Source organism: Oncorhynchus clarkii, chromosome 25 (genome assembly GCF_045791955.1).
Source record: "Oncorhynchus clarkii lewisi isolate Uvic-CL-2024 chromosome 25, UVic_Ocla_1.0, whole genome shotgun sequence".
NCBI lineage: Eukaryota > Metazoa > Chordata > Actinopteri > Salmoniformes > Salmonidae > Oncorhynchus > Oncorhynchus clarkii.
In genome coordinates, this window is record NC_092171.1 from 20915366 (window position 1) to 20932866 (window position 17501).

Here is a 17501-nt window from a genome sequence, read left to right on the forward strand (position 1 = left end):
AAATAGTATTGGGTATTGGGCAGAAACCAATAGTTTTTTGGGGGGAAACCAATAGTTTGTTTCTAAATAGAAGATTCACAAAATGCACATGTCTCTACTATGGGTACTACTGGATAGGCTGCGCTTCTGCTCTCAAAATCCATGCCATTATCAGATGTGTTTACCGTTAAGAGTCTTAACTTCCCATTTAGCACTGCATGAAATTGTCCTTTTTGCAAGTATTTTTAAGGACACGCCTCATATTGCCAGCCATCCCACCACAGTGGAGGTGAGCTGAGGGTAGACAGGTAAATTACCAAACCTGGCGTTAGGACTGGAAAATGCCAGTGCACCAGTTTTTACATGACAAAATTGCAAACTAACGTGCATTTGACATTGTGCCTCCTTACCGCCAGCCGAAAATAGAGCCTGTAGTGTAAAGGAAATATACTAAGAGGTTAGAACCGAAAATAACAGTTGAAGAATATGAAATGAGTCTCTGGCAGACTAATATTACGTGTTAAGGACACTGGTTGAATGTCAACCAACACTAACGTTTGTTTGCTAGTCATTAGCACAGACGGGGATATAAGGCACTGAAAGATCCTGCCGTTTCATGAGCAGTAATGATAATAATGGTGTGTGTGAACGTATCATCTCTAGGGACAGCAAACTGACGATGCTGCTGAGAGAGTCGCTGGGGAACATTAACTGCAGAACCACCATGATCGCCCACATCTCTGACTCCTCTGCTAACTACGCTGAGTCCCTCACCACCATCCAGCTGGCCTCACGCATCCACCGCATGAGGAAGAAGAAGTCCAAGGTCTGTGTCTCGACTCGAAGAGCTTTCAGTATCATAGGCCGTAAACAGTGGTATAGCCGCATGGGTATTCTCTATTTGAGCATATTTCGATGAACACAGCACTTACTGTTTTGATGAGGGAAAGGCATAGGTTCTCACAATTATATACGTTTTTAGTGATCTCAAGAGTGTATTACAGTGGTGTTATTAACAGAAGTTGCATTGTTCACCATTTCATGGCATGAAATGAATCGGGACCTCTGTTAATGCAAGGTTATTAGTGCCATAATTCAGAGCTAGTTTTTCTTGGCTTCTCAACACATAATCATGTAATCAATAGGGCTGCCTAAGGATTAGGGAAATAATTACTCCAGATAATTAGGTGGAACGACATCATGTATTTATTTTGCATTGGTCTCCGGCGTGATTATAATGCATTCCACGCACACCAATTCATATTATTGACATAAATTTCAGTGTGCCTATTGATGTGCACTTTTAACCTTTAAATGTATTGACTGGCCATTTTAAAAGGGATTTATTATTACACGATTGAATTAAATATAAATTGAAAGAGAGACATGCGGAAAAATGATATAAAGACTGTTTAAATAAGTCTAAAGTAATGATGTTATATCTTGAATATAAGACGCGTGCAGACATTCAAATTATGTAGCAGTCTTGTACTAAGCATTTTACACATATCCCATATACACTGTTTTGTAAGTTTCTGGCTGTCTTGCAGTATGCATCCAGCTCCTCTGGAGGGGAGAGTTCCTGCGAGGAGGGGAGGATCCGTCGGCCGCCCCACCTCAGACCCTTCCACCCCCGGACGGTAGCTCTGGACCCGGACTTGCCCTCCCTGCTCAGCGACCCAGACTACTCTTCCAGCAGCGAGCAATCCTGCGACACCGTCATCTACGTGGGTCCGGGCGGCGCCGCCATCTCTGATAGGGAGCTGAGTGACAACGAGGGCCCCCCTGCCTTTGTTCCAATCATCCCCTCTCTGAACAGGAAGCGTTCTGGGAAAGAGGGCCCCCTGGACAGAGACCACTTCTTCATGTGCAACACGTTTGCTGAGCTGCAGGAACGCCTGGAATGTATTGACGGCAGCGAGGAGCCTACAGCGTTCGTTGGAGAGGGTAGGGGAAGTCAGGCTAGCCCACAGATGGACAGCAAGGCAAAGGAAGGCCCTGGCTCAGCTTCCCTAAAGACTGTAACTAAAGCCTCCTTCTCCCAGGATAATATCTCACCCAAACTTCCTCCTAAATCTGTAGCCACTCCGCCATCCAGCAGCCCCCAGGTAAGCCCCTCAAAGTCTAAACTGGAACATTCCAGAGGGGTTTCAGAGAGCGTGTGCAGAACGAGTGCTGATGGTGAGAAGGTGATGATGTCAGAGAGCCGGGCTAGCCCAATCGAACAGGATGTGGCCATGGTGCCAGCCTCCGAGCCAGTGGTGCGGGAGAAGGTCTACTTCAACAAGAAGCCCTTACCCAAGCCTGCTCCCCCTCCCCCACAGCAGAGAGACTCACACAGAGGCAACAGAGAGGCAGAGGAGAGGTCCACCACTAGAATGCCGCCCGTGGGAATGAGCCATCAGACTGGGAAACGGGGGGAGTCTGGGGATTCCCCTTTTCTTGGTAGAGCCCAGACCAGGGGACCAGTAGAAGTGTGCCAGCTACGCTCCACCCTGAGAGAGAGGTGCCTGGACAGGGACATCCTCCGGGCTACGGTGACCCTGCAGCAGCCTGTAGAGCTGAACGGAGAGGATGAGTTGGTGTTCACTGTGGTGGAGGAGCTGTCCATCGGCAGCATCATAGACAACGGTCGGCCCTCCAGCATCATCAGCTTCAACAGCGACTGCTCCCTGCAGGCCCTGGCCTCCGGCTCCCGGCCCGTCAGCATCATCAGCAGCATCAACGATGAGTTTGACGCCTACACGTCAACTGTGGGGAGTGCAGTCAACATTGAGGTGCACACCCCCTTACAGGATGACGCATTTGTGTGTGTGGGCAGCAGGGGCTCGTCCATCAGCTCCTGGCTCAGTGAGGTCAGCGTCTGTACTCTGGAGAGTGAAGGGGCCCACTCGGCAGACGTCTTCCTCCCACAGACTAAGCACATCGGCCCAGAAGGCACCTTGTATCTGGATTCCCTGGGTATGTTTCACTGTGAATCATCCCCAAGGGACACCAAGAACTCCCTGAATGACAGTGGCTTTAGCTTTTCTGAACTAGACAGTGACAGCGCAGCGTCTAGCAAACTGTCCCTGACAAAGTGCCCTCCGTCTCCCGACTTAACCAAAGGATCCCTCAGATTCCCATTCAAAACAGCGAAAGTGAACTTTCTCAGTTCCTCTTCACAACCCTCCCATGGCCCTTACATAGTCCACTCCAGTCTTCCCAGGAAAATTAAACCTACCTCATCCATCACCCATAGTAACAGCAACAGCAGCAGTCATGAACCACAGAGACAGGAAGTCAAGCAGGAGGACCCCTGGCAGCGCATTGACAACCACTATGAACCTCAGCTCCCAGTCCCCAGTGCCACTGCCACCAGCAAGCTCCCCAGAACCCCAGTGAGTGGCATTCCCTGCCGAAAAGCTGGTGTTTTCAACAGCAACAGCGTACCTCTCCAGCCCAAGGTGCAGGGCTCTACCTCAGCCCAGAGGGTGGTGGACGGCTGTGAGAAGTCGCCCAGCAAGAAAGCAGGGTCCCCCAGCAAGATGCCTCAGCTCAGACGAGGGGCCACCACCCTAGGCACCGTGCCTGTCATCCATGCCTCCCCGGAGACCAAGGTCACCACCCAGGACATCACAGCTACAACCAACAGTCTCAAGTTTTCCTCTCTGGGGAAAAATGGGAAGACCAATGGGCAGAAATCCAGCATGCTCCCCAAACCTGGTGGTAACTCACCTCCCCTCCCCCCAGTGCGCAAATCCAGTCTGGATCAGAAGAACAAGACCCTGCTGCACCAAAGTGCCTTAAAGTCTGCGTATGGAGAAGCAGGGAGGCCCTTACTCACCAGGGGGACAGCGTCAGAGGATGAGCTAGAGGTCCGCTGCAGAGGAGACTCCAACAGCCTCAAAATATCCAGCCTCAAGGGTGACTACACCTCGGCCAAAGCCACATCCAGCCTGAAGGTCAGAGGGGATGCTGGAAAGAAGCATTACGGCAGTCAGACGTCTCTGGAGAGATGTGACCTCATGTCCATGGTGGGCTCCAAACCCACCCTCAGCCGAGAGAACAGTGGGGCCAGCCTGGGCAGCAGCATATCCAGCAGGCCAATTCCCAGATTTGGTTTACCCATCTCAAGCAGCTCTGCCATTGCTACCTCCCCACCTTCCCCATGTTGCACCACAGGTGCTCTAGGTAAACCTGGGCAGGTCAAAGGTAGTGTTAACCCCAGAGTGGTAGGAGCGGTCAATGGAAGTAAGGCCCGTTTGTTGTCAGCGAGCAACTCTAAAGGCCTGAGCTCCTCCACCAAGTCCCTGGCAGCTCCAGCCACCAGGAACCTAAATGCCAACCTCCCCCCAACTGGTAAGACCTCTGCCCCTCGGGCCACCGCAGCCGTCAACAGCAAGCCTGGCCGGGGCACCATCATGGGCACCAGGCAGGCCATGCGGGCAGCCAACAGCCGGGTCAGTGAGCTGGCATCAGGCAGCACATCAGGCAAACACCTGAGGGGCTCAGGGGACTCTGATAGTGGTAATGACAGTGGGGTGAACCTGAGTGATGACAAGTCCCCTGTGGCCATGCTGCCCTCACCCTACAGTAAGATCACAGCCCCCAGGAGACCGCAGCGCTACAGCAGTGGACACGGCAGTGACAACAGCAGTGTTCTGAGTGGAGAGTTACCCCCAGCCATGGGCCGAACAGCCCTCTTCTACCACAGCGGGGGCAGCAGTGGTTATGAGAGCATGATCCGTGACAGCGAGGCCACAGGCAGTGCATCTTCTGCACATGACTCCATGAGCGAGAGTGGGATGTCTTCCTCAGGCCGCCCCAGGACCTCAAAGTCCCCGAAGAAACGCAATGGTAAGAGCTCTGAATCTGTATACATCATTATGCATCATCTCTGATAATATCCTGTACAACCGCATACTGTTAGGGAATCAAAAACATGTGAAAGTTCCATAAAATCCCAAGCATTACTTAGGTCCTTACAAGCCTTCTTGTTTAAGTCCAGTCTTTGATGTTTTTTTACAAGCCTCTATGTGATGTCAAACAGTCCACTTGTTAAATAATGGAGAAGGTCATTAATGGAGGACATATGTCCAACTGTCTCTGTAAAAGCCTCTTGTCTAGAAGTCACAAAGCACGTCTATAAATTCCCCCTAATTGCTTTGGAAAAGCAGTGTTCTTGCACAGAGCAGCTTAGAAAATCCCTAGTTAAGGGTTGTTAAGGGTCAAGGTTCACTGCTGTTGACTTTAACTAGATGTGTCATGCTGAAAAGCAGACTGAGTGGTGTTCCCATCTGAAATAAGAACTACAGTTCTGCAGTTCTCCAGATCGAAGCAGCATGGCAGAGAAGTATAGCACAGAATCCCCAAACAACATCGAGTACAACCTGTCGCTTTCTCCAACTTCCCCGTGACCATGTTTCAGCTCTCGTAGATTTATATAGTCAACCTTTTCAATTCATATAATGTGGTAGGACTATGATATAGACGGTGGTGAAAGCCTTATACATATGCAATCAACAGCACGCTCAGGAGGTCTGTGTTAAAGCCTGCTATCACTTTACATCTCCATCTCAGCCTCATACATATTTACTCTCGGCCCTGGCAGATATTGCCATTTGTATATTTCCAGCAGTAATTGATGTGCCTGTTTGTCTGTGTCTCGCCAGGGCTCCAGCGACGGCGGCTCATCCCGGCCCCCCTGCCAGACACCTCATCCCTGGGGAAGAAGACTGGCACAGCTGGCCAGTGGGTGGATCTGCCGCCCATGTCAGGAGCACTAAAGGAGCCCTTTGAGATTAAGGTGTATGAGATTGATGATGTGGAACGGCTCCAGAGGAGGCGTCAGGAGGACTCAGCCGAGGTGAGCGAGGGGTCACGCTTACTGTCTGTAATACAAGCTCCCCATACTGTAACTGAACTTATTTTAGAGTCCTGTCATTAGGTTCATGTTCATCACTACATACATGCTGCTTAGCAATGTCAGGCTCAGCAATATTCTGAATGTGCTACATTGATCTCAGCAATATTCTGAATGTGCTACATTGAAGCCAGGCATGGCATCGTGGGAAGGTCTTGGCTAACTCCTTCACCAGTTCCTTATTAAAGAACAAGATGAAAATATGCATCTTAGACGTTTGTCTTTCAAAGTCTGCCCAATGGTGATTCCCGGCACCTTTAAGTGTCTGTGTGACCACAGTCAGAGCCCAGTGTTACGCTCTCCGGACTTTTGAAGGAATGTGAAGAGATCAGGACGCAATTACTGTCTGGGGTTCATTGGTTTAGATATGACTGAGGCTGGTGCTGGTTGACGGAGGGGGAAGGGGTGGTGGTGAAAAGAGCAGTCCAGGAATTTGTGATGAATGTGCATTCCCCCCTCCACAGCCCATCAGCCATCACCGTGGCCCATCCCTGGCTGCCTGATGGCTCTTTATGGCTGGCGCTACTTGCTATGGGTCATTAACTGCTCCCACAAGTTTGAGGTAGCCAGACAGGGATTTGTTAAGAGAAGATATTAAATCAGCTGGTGGTGGTTTGATTTAGTTTCAATTAGGAAAAGATTATCTTCAATTTGTCTTTCCCAGCCATCACTGGTTGAATGGCTGTGAAAGACAAATTGAAGACCATCATTCCCAGACCAGTTTTGGAATACCATGTCATGTGTGCATCAAGGCTTGTTTCAATGTGTGTATATTCACATGTCTATTTGTGTTCCCATGGATTTTTCTGTGTGTGTATATATACACAGGGTTCAGTACTCTGTATATTCATGTCTGTTTGTGTTCATGTTTGTTTGTTCTAACTGTTAACTCTGTCTAGAGTAAGATAATATTTATGACCTTTTGTATTTACTCTTCTTCCCTTTTCTCCTCTTTAACAGCCATTCCTAGATGTTGAGAAGGTATGTTGATTTTTCTGGATGGCTGAGGCTTCATTATTCTGTAATGGGAGTTGGGGAATAGTTTGGAGTGAGGGAAGAACAGGCATTAATTGCATGCACAGATCTCAAATTAGGTTTCGGCCCATTGTGACAGGAAACCAGTATTCTTATATTACAATACCTGGAAAATGTCCAGAAATGTTAATATACACAACTGTGTCTGTATATCCTGCAATTCTTTAGCAGCAGCAAAAAATGCTAGTCCGATGACGGCCATGAATCTTCATCTTCAAGCTTACTCTGAATTTCAAACAGTTCCTGTCACTCACCACCCTATTGTTTCTCTCTCTCTTTCTCGCTGTCGCTCTCTCAGGGGCTGCTGTACTTCAACAGTAAGCTGAAGGTTCTGGAGCGGCGGCATCAGCAGATCAGGGAGCTGAAGGTCAAACACGAGACACTGAAGGAAGAGCTAGAGGACACCAAGACCCGGTTGATGATGGACCCTTGCAAGTGGATAGGAGAGTGTGAGTATCTGCTAGACTATTCCAGGATAGGGGAATATGGGAATTTATACCTTTTTATTCTTCATATTCCCCACCAAAATAGAAAGTTATCTTCCTATTGATAGTTAACTTGATTCTGTGGACAGTATTTCTGTTGACTGTAGGTGACCATGACTTTACTCCTCTGCTCTCCTGTCTCTTCTCTTCCAGTTGAGGTGGACCAGGATTTGAACAAGGAGTCCCAGGAGTACCTGGAGGCCCTGAGTCAGGTCACAGAGGAGCTGGATTTCTGTGTCAACATATGCAAGTCACGTGTCATGATGGTGACATGCTTCGACATCAGTGTGGCATCACCGCCTGACACTCAAGAGGGACTTCGAGAAGTGGAAGTCTGAGAAGGTGCGAAATGAGAGATGGAGAATCCAGAAAGTGAGAAAGGAATGATGATGAAATGTAGCAGCCAGTTCATATTGCTGGAATGAAGTGACAAGAAAAACTAAAAGACAAAAGATGAGACAAACAGGACGAGGGTCTTTGCATGAAGACAGAGGAGATCTGAACCGACTTATCTACAGTGCCTCGTTGTTCTGGACATGTTCTTGCTGGAATGGGAGAGAAACGTGTGCACAGACAACAACGATGTCTGTGTTTCCTGCATGATGAGAGAGAGGCCATCATTTACCCAAGAGTCATTCAACGACAACCAAAAGTGCCTTTTTCACTCAACTTATTTTGAGTCATAATTTTTTGTATGGTGCTAGTATCATAACCAGCATACCTAAGCAAACCCTGAACATATTCCTTTTAAGAAATAATAATTTTATATTGCATTGTATAGTGTATTTATATGATTATGTGTGTAAAAATATAATTTGTAGGTAAAAAAAATGTAAGAAGAAAAAGGAAGAGCAATAAGCTAATGTTATTGCGTTCCCAAACTTTGCCTTTTCTCATGTTTCAAACCAACCTCAGTCAGCATTTTGCCCATTTATCCAGCCTCTTTGCGCCTTATGTTATCTTTCTTGTTCTGTAGTTTTTCTACCTTTTTAAACCAGGTCTGTGTTATCTTGTCAAGGACTTGGTTTGCTGTTATCACTCAACCACTGCCAGCGGGGCTGTGAAAGCTAGCAGGGTTGAGTAAATGTTTCCTCCCTCCAGTTGCCTTGATCCCAAAGGGCCCCGGTGGAGGTGCTGAGGTGGGTGATGGTGGAGGTGTAGAAAAGGGGAGAGGAAAGTATGTGGAGCTGAGCTATGTTTGCCCCTTGTTTATTTAATAGAAAATTTGGCAATGGCAGAACATATCATACACCATACAGGGCCTGCTCCCAACAGGCTGTGTGTACGCCATGATTCATGGGTGTGACAGTAAGCTCTCTCTGGTGCTCTGTGTTAGGGGTGTCCCGAGTCCAGTGCGCACTGACAAGGCATAGTGGTGCTTGTCAGTGCGTACATTTTTATCCCTAGATGAGCCTCAACTGGGTTCTACTGACACAAACAAAAGGGCATAGATGAGATGCCACAAGCAAAGGTAATTATACGGCTCGTGTTGTACTCTTTTTACTGGTGCCAAGCCTTGGTTCTATGCATTCCAACATTCTCACTCCCACTATAAGAACCTCATACACTATATATACAAAAGTATGTGGACACTCCTTCAGATTAGTGGATTCGGCTATTTCAGCTACACCTGTGGTATATAAAAGTGAGCACACAGTCATGCAATGTGCATAGACAAACATTGGCAGTAGAATGGCCTTACTGAAGAGCTCAGTGACTTTCAACGTGGCAACGCCATAGGATGCCACCTTTTAAACAAGTCAGTTAGTCAAATTTCTGCCCTGCTAGAGCTGCCCCGGTTAACTGTAAGTGCTGTTATTGTGAAGTGGAAATGTCTAGAAGCAACAATAGCCCAGCCGCGAAGTGGTAGGCCACACAAGCTCACAGAACGGGACTACGAGTGCTGAAGTGTGTAAAAATCCTCTGTCCTCGGTTGCAACACTCACTACCGAGTTCCAAACTACCTCTGGAAGCAATGTCAGCACAAGAACTGTTCGTCTGGAACTTCATGAAACGGGTTTTCATTGGCCGAGCAGCCGCACACAAGCCTAAGATCACCATGGGCAATCCCAAGCGTCAGCTGGAGTGGTGTAAAGCTCGCTGCCATTGGACTCTGTAGCAGTGGAAACGCGTTCTCTGGCGTGATGAATCACGCATCACAATCTTGCAGTCCGACTGATGGATTTGGGTTTGGCGGATGCCAGGAGAACGCTACCTGCCCGAATGCAAGGTGCCAACTGTAAAGTTTGGTAGAGGAGGAATTAATGGTCTAGGGCCTTTTTTCATAGTTCGGCCTATGCGCCTTAGTTACAGTGAAGGGAAAGCTTAACGCTACAGTATACAATGACATTCTAAACAATTCTGTGCTTCCAACTTTGTGGCAACAGTTTGGGGAAGACCCTTTCCTGTTTCAGCATGAAACCCCATCGAACACTTTTGGAATGAATTGGAACGTCAACTGGGAGCCAGGCCGAATCGCCCAACCACAGTGCTCAACCTCACTAATGCTCTTGAGGCTGAATGGAAGCAAGTCCCCACAACAATTTTCCAACATCTAGTGGAAAGCCTTCCCAGAAGAGTGGAGGCTGTTATGGCAGCCTCCATAACAGCCTCCATCATCATGATTTTAGAATAAAATATTCGACAAGCAGCTGTCCACATACTTTTGGTCATGTAGTGTAGATCAACAGCACAGACAGTTTGCAATGACTCAGAACCCTCCCTTAGATCTGCTTCAAAGCTACATATATATAACACTTCTCTCCAACATTCTATTTTCTTTGCTAATTTAACCTGATGTCTCAATCAAAGACTAGGATAGGCTTCAAGAGTAATGTCCTAACTAAAGGCCATGAGAAACCACAGTTTATGCATGCAATGAAGCAACTTCAGATGTTGATGTTGTATGGCAAATAAAATCAATCAACCAATTGTATGTAGTGGCCAGAATGTGTGTGTCTGAATTACTTCTCTTAAAACGGTGAGGACAAAGATGATTGACTGGTTTTAGTTATCTACTAAGAAACTAGCTTTTGTTGTATTTTGGTGTTTGATTTATAACTAAAATATTAATTTGTTTTCTTTCAAAGATACTCTCAGGCCCTTTCTGAAGATGCTGCATGAGATTTTTATTGATTTCTAAGAATGATTTCTATTCCATTTTTACCATTTTGATTTTTATAATATAGCCTCTGCTCTCCCTAATGTGGGGTTTGTTTCATGAATTAAATTACTATTACCAAACCGAAACATTTCAAGAAAGTTTACGTATGTCATATTTCATATAAAAACCCATATTTTCTAATGTCCTTGGTTTTGTATAGGATTTTCTGACCTTGTGTATAAATGTAAGATATGGCAGCTCGTGTTGAGTTTTATCTGTGAATAAATTACGTTTCTTCTTATTGCTGACATTGTGAATACATTGTTCTTCATTGGTTGTCTTGAAACAAACCATTCTGTTAGGCCCAATGGTTTGGCCTACATAATTCAAAGCCACATATTGGTCGTCAAACTAGATTGAAAGTCATGTTAGGTTGAGAACGTAATGAAGGCTTAACAGTTTAAGTTTTTTCAACCTCAATTGGAACGCAAATGTATCAAAATAGTTAAGTACTAGCGAAATACGTATACGTCAAACGTATTTTAGACTTTCAATGTTTTCTGCCAACGCGAAGCGGGAATTGGGCTTGCGCAGGAGGAACTGACCATTTGCAAATGCAACACCGGGTGAGCAGAATTGCCTACAATAATGAATACATTAGTTCGTATATGTTACTTCAAAGACTATGCTCTCTTTGACCAAGTAATTTGAGTTTCATTTGCGGTTAATAGCCTGGCCTATGAGCCAACTCTGCTCGTGTAGGGATTTATCAGACAGATTGGTGGCCAGAATAAAAAGCGAGGGGTGGGTAGGCTAGTGGTACTGAAGAATATAAACCCATTTATATCTCTATTCACCCGATAATTCGTCCACCACCACACACAGACAGTTGAGTGACCTGTTGGCCTCATCTGCTCAACAGTTCACAATCAGATGCTTGATTTGATTGGGAGTCTACCTCAATTCCACACAGTCACTGTTTGGTAAGCTCAGTAACCAACCGTGTTGTTTGTTGTAAGTCTGGACTCGAGACCGGTTCGTAATTTCTTCCGGAGACCAGCGGAGTGGAAAAGGTCATTAGCTTTCATTCAGTCAGGCCATAAAACCACGTTGCTAGGTCAAATATCAGATCTTTTCACGACACATTAATATTGTATCGACTATTGAAGCCTAGGCTTCCTACTTTATTCTTAGCATTACGGTCCTTTACTTTCGTTGAAAAACATCTTCAAACTTTGTCGCGCTCGTCAAATTTCCTTGACTCGCTGGTAGGGAATAGTGGGGGATATTTGAACATTTGCACGCTCACTATTAGTAAGCGGAGAGTGTGGGAATTTGTAACATATTGTGTTTTTATCTATTATAATAGCCCTGTTTGGGTTGGTGATCATTTGTCAGTGGCTTTGCATTTTTTTCACCAATGTCTAAAGAATCCATATGTTGTTCTGAAAAATGAACACAGAAATACTGGACATTTTGAAGTCATATTATGGTGGTGATTTGACACCACTACAATCCTGGTCTTGACTTGGTCTCCAACCCCTCTACCCTCCCTTCTGGTCTTGACTTGGACTCGCATTCTTCTGGTCTTGACTTGGTCTCCAAACCCTCGACCCGCCCTCCTGGTCTTGAATCGGTCTAGCTTTAGTGGTCTTGAGCCCAAAACTGGTAACTGACCAATATTCACATCACCCCCTTTTCTAAAAAGAAACTGTTTCCACAGATGTATTCATTTAATTTTATTATTGCCGTCAAATAACTGCTTGTGATGATTAATCTCCCAGGTGCATACATAAGCATTTTTGTGCAATGACAAAAGTTAAATATGCAGCCATCAAAGAGATATTAGAAGTGTAGCAAGATTAATAGCACCGCTATCAAATATGGTTCTCAACTATGTGATATTCCAGGTGTGTAATATAGATGAGTGGAGAGGTAGACCTTCCGCCATGCTGAGCGATACCGTCTTGCCTCCTCCCTGTTATTTTAATTTGATTAAAAGCATAGGAGGGAGACGTGGCAGGCTGGCAGGAGCAGCTGGTTGCCGTGTTTCAAATCCATTCCACGGGTGGGCTGGGTTTAGCCTTTAGCCGTACTCGGTCTGGGTGCTCTTTGACTCAGGAAAGGAGGGCCAACTCAGAGCTCTTAGTGGTGAAGAGAATATCTCTATCTCTTGCACATTTGATTCCTGGTGATAAACACCATAGTTCTAGATACACTACAAGTATATAGACACCTCTTCAAATTAGTGGATTCTGCTATTTCAGCCACACCTGTTGCTGACAGGTGTATGTAATTGAGCACACAGCCATGCATTCTCCATAGACAAACATTGTCAGTTGAATGGCTCGTACTGAAAAGATAAGTGACTTTCAACATGGCACCGTCATAGGATGCCACCTTTCCAACAAGTCAGTTTGTCAAATTTCTGCCCTGCTAGAACTGCCCCGGTCAACTGTAAGTGCTGTTATTGTGAAGTGGAAATGGCTCAGCTGCAAAGTGGTAGGCCACACAAGCTCACAGAACGGGACTGCAGAGTCCTGAAAAATCATCTGTCCTGGTTTGCAACACTCACTACCAAGTTCCAAACTGCCTATGGAAGCAACTGTAAAGTTTGGTGGAGGAATAATGGTCTGGGGCTGTTTTCCATAGTTCGGGCTTGGCCTCTTAGATCCAGTGAAGGGAAATCTTAATGCTACAGCATACAATGACATCTGGTGGAAAGCCTTCCCAGAAGAGTGGATGCTGTTATTGCAGCAAAGTGGGGACCAACTCCATATTAATGTCCATGATTTTGGAATGAGATGTTGGATGAGCACATACTTTTGGCCATGTAGTGAGAGAAATCATCCACATTCTCTTGCATTTCTACCTTAAAGTATTGTTTTGAATTTATTTTACATAACACACTTTCATTTACATTGGCTAAGAACTGTATGAGGTTTTTTTTCTTCCCAGATTTAAGCCAGCAGTTGTTTGGCGGACAGTGAGTTTCTTATGATAAGTCATTAATTCCCCTGACAGCTCGGACGGTTTCCCACTGCTCTGAGCGAGGTGCTTTGTGTCTACATGCAGACAGTTGGTCAGGCCTGTTGCTGAGTACTGATAGCTGCTGAGTCTGTGTGCTCCTGGCCCACTAGACCTAGTCTTCCCCTGCTCCGTTTGTCCTTTAGGGATCTCCTTATACGAACAGGGAGTCAGATTTGTTATGAGAATAATAATTAGTTCATTTGAGAAGTAAAGGAGTCCCTCGCTTCAAACAAGTTTCATCATAGTTTCGATGTTCCCTTTTCTGTGTTAGCACGCACTGTCATCTGAAAATAAATGTAACGTATTTTTTTTCCTCACACTGGACCAAAGTTGTATCCTAATACTGTCCCACTTAATTTACATTTTATTTAGCTCCTTCTCCCCCTCCCTCCCCATATGAGTGCAGCTTTGATTCATGAGTGAAACAGACTGATGTGATGTCTGTATTTCCTAGTTAATTGAGAAGAACATTACCCAGCTGATGGCCCATATTCCCAGGAGTGACTGAATGTAACCATTTCATAAATGAGATGGTAATACCCCAATGACTTGTTTACAACGACAGCACAGACTGTCAATCTGATGTAGTGGTAAATTGACCAGTTATTTGCCCTACCCATTGTCCACGTAGATGGAAAACAATAGAATGTAGTCCCCATGCTCTGTTGGGGTACCTGGAGGCTGGAGCTACCCTGGGCATTGTTAGTGACAGCTCATGTTTGGATTTACAGCTGCAACTGCAATCCCACAGATTGCACCGTCTAAACCCAAGCCTGCTCTCTCAGGAAGAGCCATAAACCTGACCAAATGCTGCCATTTTCCCAGTAATTAAAGCAAGCTGGTTTGGGGAAATGTCCTTAAATTATCAGAGGCTAGAGGAGATGTAAGGCTAACACATCTCCGTCCCTGCTTTAGGGGGCTCGTAACTATTGACTAATTCTCCCCAAAACAGATGACATTAGTGAGTCCACCTCCGCTCTTAAATAGGGCGTTAAGATCTAGGGTCCTATTGGATTTACTGTTTAAGGGCTCTAAGTTCTGGGTGTATAGACATATAGGTCTAACACTCTGATATTGAGTTCAGATAAAATCAAATCAAAGCCAGACCAATTCATTATGTGAAAGGGAATGAATTGCCTTTTTTGGAGACAGCTGGAGTGATCTGTAACTAAAGACTAAAGACTTTATGGAATCTTGCTCGAAGCAAAGCATGTGAGGGTAAGGGCATGAGCTAGGCCTCTGTGACAATGGGAATATGATTGTCATCATGGCACTAGCCTCAAAGTGAAACATCTTCAGGCCTCATGAAGACCGCCCTTCTTCAACTGCTTGTGTTTTGCCAATCACAGGGCTGAGGGGTTGGTCTGGACATAGGTCAGTGGATGGGTTGGCCTGGTGTGTTTTGATCTGGGAGCATTGGCAAGCTGCTGTGTCTATCCACCTCCAGGAGCCGAGAGCTGAGGTAATGGAGACACACACACAGCCCAGTTCTGATCATTTCTGACAGGAGGCTGGCAGTGGCATCAGACAACAGAGCAGTGTCATCCTCATCCTTTATATTACTCCCTCACTTTGCCTGACTGACCTGCTGGTTGTTTAGAATGGACACATACTGTCTGCCTCTGAATTGGCTGTCATGGTTACATAGATGGAGTACTTTGACTCGGTTTATAATATACAAACTTATTAGTATGCTTGCAGACTACATTTATAATCTGTCCTGTTGACAAGTATTTGAAGTAGGGAAATAGATTATAGTAGCTACAGAGTGGAGTTTGGGTTCTTCTTTGATCAATAAAGGTTCAAATGCCAAATGGGCTGATCCATCTTTAACCCAGTGGGCCTGTCTAACTTGGGTATTTTGTGCAAAATTCTCATTATCTGGCAAAAAAAATGGGGTCATCAAGGGAAGAAAATGTGCCGGTGTGGGGGCCTGGAGGAAGAAAATGGGCTGGTGTGTTAGAAATGTGGTGCAGCGGTCTACAGACCCGGGTCACTACAGGCGCACAATTGGCCCAGCGTCGTCCGGGTTAGGGGAGGGTTTGGCCGGCTGGGATTTTTTCCCCTGGAATTTCCTTGTCCCATCGCGCTCTATTGACTCCTTGTGGCGGGCCGGGCACCTGCAAGCTAACTTCGGTCGCCAACTGGACAGTGTTTCCTCGGACACATTAGTGCGGCTGGCTTCCAGGTTAAGCGAGCAGTGCGGCTTGGCAGGGTCGCGTTTCGGAGGACGCATGGCTCTCAACCTTCGCCTCTCCCGAGTCCGTAGGGGATTTGCAGCGATGGGACAAGACTAACTTCCAATTGGGGAGAAAAATCCTGTAAATCACCATCTGCTGTAGCTTGCCTTTCCAACTGTTAACTACGATGAAGTTGTGGTGGGGAGTTGACTCCCAATGTCGACTTCCATTTCTGTGTCGAGTCGATTCCACTAGGAATAAGATTCAGTATTTTTGGTACGGAGGTGACTGATTTGTTGACGTACTTCCGAGAACACAAACACTTGCATCTTTCATAGCAAACTATTGAGGAACGGAGAGCGAGGGGAGGGGCACAGTATAGGCAGTTCGGCCACCAGGCAAGTAGTCAGAACCGTGCACTAGGCCCATCTATCGGTAATCAAAAGCTGTATCTTGCAATGGAATGCTGTAACTCGCAATTTCTTGGCTTGCAATTTTTTTTTACCTTTCATCAATGAATAGGCTAGGATATTGAGATAATCGAGATGCAACACTTAGCTCTCTCACACAATATTTACGCATGTTCGTTTCAGGTTAGTTTCACGCTGTTCACAGTATGGTAGCTAGCGCACCAAAACAGCAAAAAGTTGACATGTTTCATTGACATGTCAGGGCAATGGACTAATAGACTAATAGTACACTGCTCAAAAATAAAGGGAACACTTAAACAACACAATGTAACTCCAAGTCAATCACACTTCTGTGAAATCAAACTGTCCACTTAGGAAGCAACACTGATTGACAATACATTTCACATGCTGTTGTGCAAATGGAATAGACAACAGGTGGAAATTATAGGCATTTAGCAAGACACCCCCAATAAAGGAGTGGTTCTGCAGGTGGGGACCACAGACCACTTCTCAGTTCCTATGCTTCCTGGCTGATGTTTTGGTCACTTTTGAATGCTGTCGGTGCTTTCACTCTAGTGGTAGCATGAGACGGAGTCTACAACCCACACAAGTGGCTCAGGTAGTGCAGCTCATCCAGGATGGCACATCAATGCGAGCTGTGGCAAGAAGGTTTGCTGTGTCTGTCAGCATAGTGTCCAGAGCATGAAGGCGCTACCAGGAGACAGGCCAGTACATCAGGAGACGTGGCCCTGCTACGGCCTCCTCCACAACCCAGCAGCAGGACCGCTATCTCCGCCTTTGTGCAAGGAGGAGCAGGAGGAGCACTGCCAGAGCCGTGCAAAATGACCTCCAACAGGCCACAAATGTGCATGTGTCTGCTCAAACGGTCAGAAACAGACTCCATGAGGGCCCGACGTCCACAGGTGGGGGTTGTGCTCACAGCCCAACACCGTGCAGGATGTTTGGCATTTGCCAGAACACCAAGATTGGCAAATTTGCCACTGGCGCCCTGTGCTCTTCACAGATGAAAGCAGGTTCACACTGAGCACATGTGACAGTCTGGAGACGCGTGGAGAACGTTCTGCTGCCTGCAACATCCTCCAGCATGACCGGTTTGGCGGTGGGTCAGTCATGGTGTGGGGTGGCATTTCTTTGGGGGGGCCGCACAGCCCTCCATGTGCTCGCCAGAGGTAGCCTGACTGCCATTAGGTATCGAGATGAGATCCTCAGACCCCTTGTGAGACCATATGCTGGTGCGGTTGGCCCTGGGTTCCTCCTAATGCAAGACTATGCTAGACCTCATGTGGCTGGAGTGTGTCAGCAGTTCCTGCAAGAGGAAGGCATTGATGCTATGGACTGGCTTGCCCGTTCCCC

The 17501-nt window shown here is 46.3% G+C and overlaps 1 protein-coding gene across 2 annotated transcripts in view; it reads left to right on the forward strand.

Annotated features, from left to right (window-relative positions):
- LOC139383919 (kinesin-like protein KIF26A) overlaps positions 1-10805 on the forward strand; it is a 100502-nt gene extending 89697 nt beyond the window's left edge. For both annotated transcript variants that reach the window (XM_071128530.1, XM_071128531.1), the window contains 6 exons: positions 643-805; positions 1530-4818; positions 5634-5827; positions 6845-6865; positions 7218-7368; positions 7558-10805. In XM_071128530.1, the coding sequence (XP_070984631.1) occupies positions 643-805; positions 1530-4818; positions 5634-5827; positions 6845-6865; positions 7218-7368; positions 7558-7742 (4003 nt within the window). In that variant the 3' untranslated portion in view covers positions 7743-10805. The remainder of the gene's footprint in view (positions 1-642; positions 806-1529; positions 4819-5633; positions 5828-6844; positions 6866-7217; positions 7369-7557) is intronic.
- The last annotated feature ends 6696 nt before the right edge of the window (positions 10806-17501 follow it).